This window comes from Belonocnema kinseyi, chromosome 9 (assembly GCF_010883055.1).
Source record: "Belonocnema kinseyi isolate 2016_QV_RU_SX_M_011 chromosome 9, B_treatae_v1, whole genome shotgun sequence".
Lineage (NCBI taxonomy): Eukaryota > Metazoa > Arthropoda > Insecta > Hymenoptera > Cynipidae > Belonocnema > Belonocnema kinseyi.
Genome location: NC_046665.1, coordinates 80,155,708 through 80,158,074, shown reverse-complemented (window position 1 = coordinate 80,158,074; position 2,367 = coordinate 80,155,708). Strand labels below are relative to the sequence as shown.

General features: G+C 31.6%; 1 protein-coding gene across 1 annotated transcript in view; it reads right to left on the bottom strand.

The window, feature by feature from the left end:
• Positions 1 to 1,654, bottom strand: part of LOC117180785 — a 7,421-nt gene extending 5,767 nt beyond the window's left edge. The window contains exons 1-3 of the mRNA XM_033373286.1: positions 1,535 to 1,654; positions 1,273 to 1,370; positions 532 to 871 (exon numbers count right to left, since the gene is read on the bottom strand). Coding sequence (XP_033229177.1) covers positions 532 to 871; positions 1,273 to 1,337 — 405 coding nt within the window. The 5' untranslated portion in view covers positions 1,338 to 1,370; positions 1,535 to 1,654. The remainder of the gene's footprint in view (positions 1 to 531; positions 872 to 1,272; positions 1,371 to 1,534) is intronic.
• Between the last annotated feature and the right edge of the window lie 713 nt (positions 1,655 to 2,367).

Below are 2,367 nucleotides of genomic sequence, written 5' to 3'. Positions count from 1 at the left end.
CATATATCTAGTCGGGAGTGGTGCTGACTGAAAACAGATGATTTGGAGCGATTCGCGCGCCATCTGTTGGTCATTCTAAGGACTTATTGAACTACCCTCTTAGTTTAACACTTATTGATTTCTTGTACCTGATTAGATCCTGATAGAGCCGCATCGACGCTAGTTTGGACTTAGAGCAAATCATTTTCTGTATTCGTGCTACGGGTACGACCTAGGCATACCCTGATAGAAGGATAATGTTGACTTTATCAAAATAAATTATTGGTTCCGTTTTCCTGATATAACCCGAAGAGTCCCAAGTGATTCTCAGATAGAAAATAAGTAATCGGACAGAGTCCGGATATACCCTATAAACGTCCCATCAGGTTTCTAGCAGGGTCTTATCAGGGTTCGTTCGAATATTACCCGGAATTTTAAGTAGGGGTATATCTCTCTTTACCATAGGTACGTGATGGCATTTATGGGTGATGCCATATTCGAAAATTTTTTCGTCGTTTTTTAACACAATGTTTTTTACTTGAAAAGACTTACTGTGAAAAATTGTTCATAAGTATTATCCTCGTTGGCATGCTGACCATTGTGTCTCAGAACAATTTTATAGTTCATATTATTTCCCTCTCCTCTGCAAGAAATTGTAATATTTTTGAAAGATGATAAATTCAAGTTGGGCAGAGTTGTTCTCATGCCAGCGAATGCTGCTCCGTTTGGTTGTGGATTTAAAATGTTGTTGAAAACGGCACTTTGAACACCATTAAGATTTTTTAGAACCAATGTAGCTTTTGATTTTCCCTCAGGTCTGACCGTGTCCGAAATTTCCATCCAGTTTTGGACATCCTTGAGGGTTCTGAAGTCGAACAAGGTCTTTGTTTCCCTAAGATCATTATTACAAATTAATTTAAACAAATTAAGGATACTTATTTTAATATTTATATAAACATTCTGATTTTGATACTTCTGAATAGAAAATTTAATAATAAGTTGAAGTCTAATTTTCAGAATCCAGGGAAAATATTAAAATACCAATCATATTGGTTAAATATTAGGAGAGTTAAAAATTGATCCCATTTTAGAATTTTTCGTTACAGCTATAAAGAATGTTTTTTCTTTTTATAAAACTTTAATAATGAAAAAATTTTAATTTCGAAAACTCAAGACTCAAAAATACTTTAAAAGTTTCTTAATTCTTTTATGAAAATAAAGGAAAACAATATAATTAGCATATTAGAATAAAACATTTATTTATTATTAATAGGGATAATTGTAAAATCTTACCCGTTTACCACTTCCACGAAAGTTGTTCCCAAAACGAAAATACTCAGAACTTTAAACAATCGCATTATTGACACTATTCTGAATTGTATGCCTGAAAACTTATAAGAAATTATTTAAAAAACTATTTTACAAACCATGCATAAGCAATTGAATATTTTTCATACATTAATATTTCAAAACTGAAAATATATTCAAAAGTTGTACCTATTTTAATAAAATACATCTGTTTGGAAAAATTAAACATAATTAATTTTTTAATTACTTGCTGGGTTTATTCTCGTTCGCGCTTTTGCGTTGATTAATATGACCTGCATGAATTATTGCGTGATACTTATTCAATTTAAAGAGATTATGCCTTCTCTAGGTAAAACCTAATACTTCAATGGTAGTGATTTCGTGTATTCTTTATGAATAGATACGAAAACATGTTAAGACAAACATAAAGGCGCACTTTTCATTTATTACCTTTTGAATTCGAACGATTTCGTCCGAGTTATAAAGATACGAAAGTTAGATATTTCAGTAAATAAGTAAACATTATTTTATATTCAATGTAGCATTTCAATAAACTTAGTTAATGTTAAATAAAATGTAACGACTAATACTATTAAATTATATAATTATGTATGTATTTAGATGAAATAATTTTTTAATAGTTAATTTTAATGTGAATTTAGAGTATTTAGTGAACTTTTTTCCATTGCTTTGTGTGAGAGAAAAATATTGTTGAAAATTGAAACCACGAAAACACTCGTTCAAATTGGAGTCAGGCGACATGAAAGAACTAGCAACCACTCTCGCCCTGCTTCTCTGAGAAACTGTATGAGCCAGCAGTTCTAGGAATGACTTAACCGCGAAGAACTAAATCGAGAGTTGGGTGCATTGTATTATCTAAAGATATTTCTTTGTGTGTCCCGCCAAAAAATTTAACAAAAACCTTTCTCAAGAGCAATATATTTTTTAATTTTCACTGTGAATTGAGGTCGATGTGAATGAATTGAGGCACTACATGCAGGAGGGCTGGAAGACCATATCGAGCATCATTACTTGTGCTTGATATCTAGAAGACATCGGCAAACGGTATCTTTTGACACG